Below are 487 nucleotides of genomic sequence, written 5' to 3'. Positions count from 1 at the left end.
TCCGGCCATGTGCGAAGGTCCCCGCGGGTGAGGAGGGGTCCCCGCCGAGGCTCGGAGCGGCGGCAGGTGAGTGCCGCTGTCCCGGTGCCCCGTCCGTCCTTTCCACCCCATTCCTCCCCATCCCACCCCGTCCATCCCGCCTGGGCACCTACCCGGGGGGCTCGGTGACAGCGGCGGGGACAGCGGTGACAGGGGGGTCCTCGGGCACGGGGCCCCGCGGGCGCGAGCAGAGGCCGAGGCCGGGGCAGGCGCGGGGGGCTCCGGGCAGGACCCCCGGCAGGTTCCCCATCGCGGCCCCACTGAGCCGGGAGCGGCCGCTTCCCGCTTCCTACAGCCCGGGGAAGTGGTGACGAGGCCGCGACGCCCCCGCCCCGCGGACAATGGGCACCGCCACCTCCACCGCCACCTCCACCGTCACCGCCACCTCCACCGTCACCGCCACCGCCACGCGGCGTGGGACACACCGGGGACCCCACCGGGGGGCGTC

General features: G+C 77.2%; 1 protein-coding gene across 1 annotated transcript in view; it reads left to right on the top strand.

Moving 5' to 3' along the window:
• Positions 1-380: 380 nt before the first annotated feature.
• The window catches only part of KCNH2 (potassium voltage-gated channel subfamily H member 2), a 30,607-nt gene continuing 30,500 nt past the window's right edge, over positions 381-487 (top strand). Inside the window, exon 1 of the mRNA XM_033512165.1 lies at positions 381-453. Coding sequence (XP_033368056.1) covers positions 381-453 — 73 coding nt within the window. The remainder of the gene's footprint in view (positions 454-487) is intronic.

Source organism: Parus major, chromosome 2 (genome assembly GCF_001522545.3).
Source record: "Parus major isolate Abel chromosome 2, Parus_major1.1, whole genome shotgun sequence".
NCBI lineage: Eukaryota > Metazoa > Chordata > Aves > Passeriformes > Paridae > Parus > Parus major.
The sequence above is the reverse complement of the archived record's forward strand: the minus strand, read 5'-3'. Positions and strand labels throughout refer to the sequence as shown.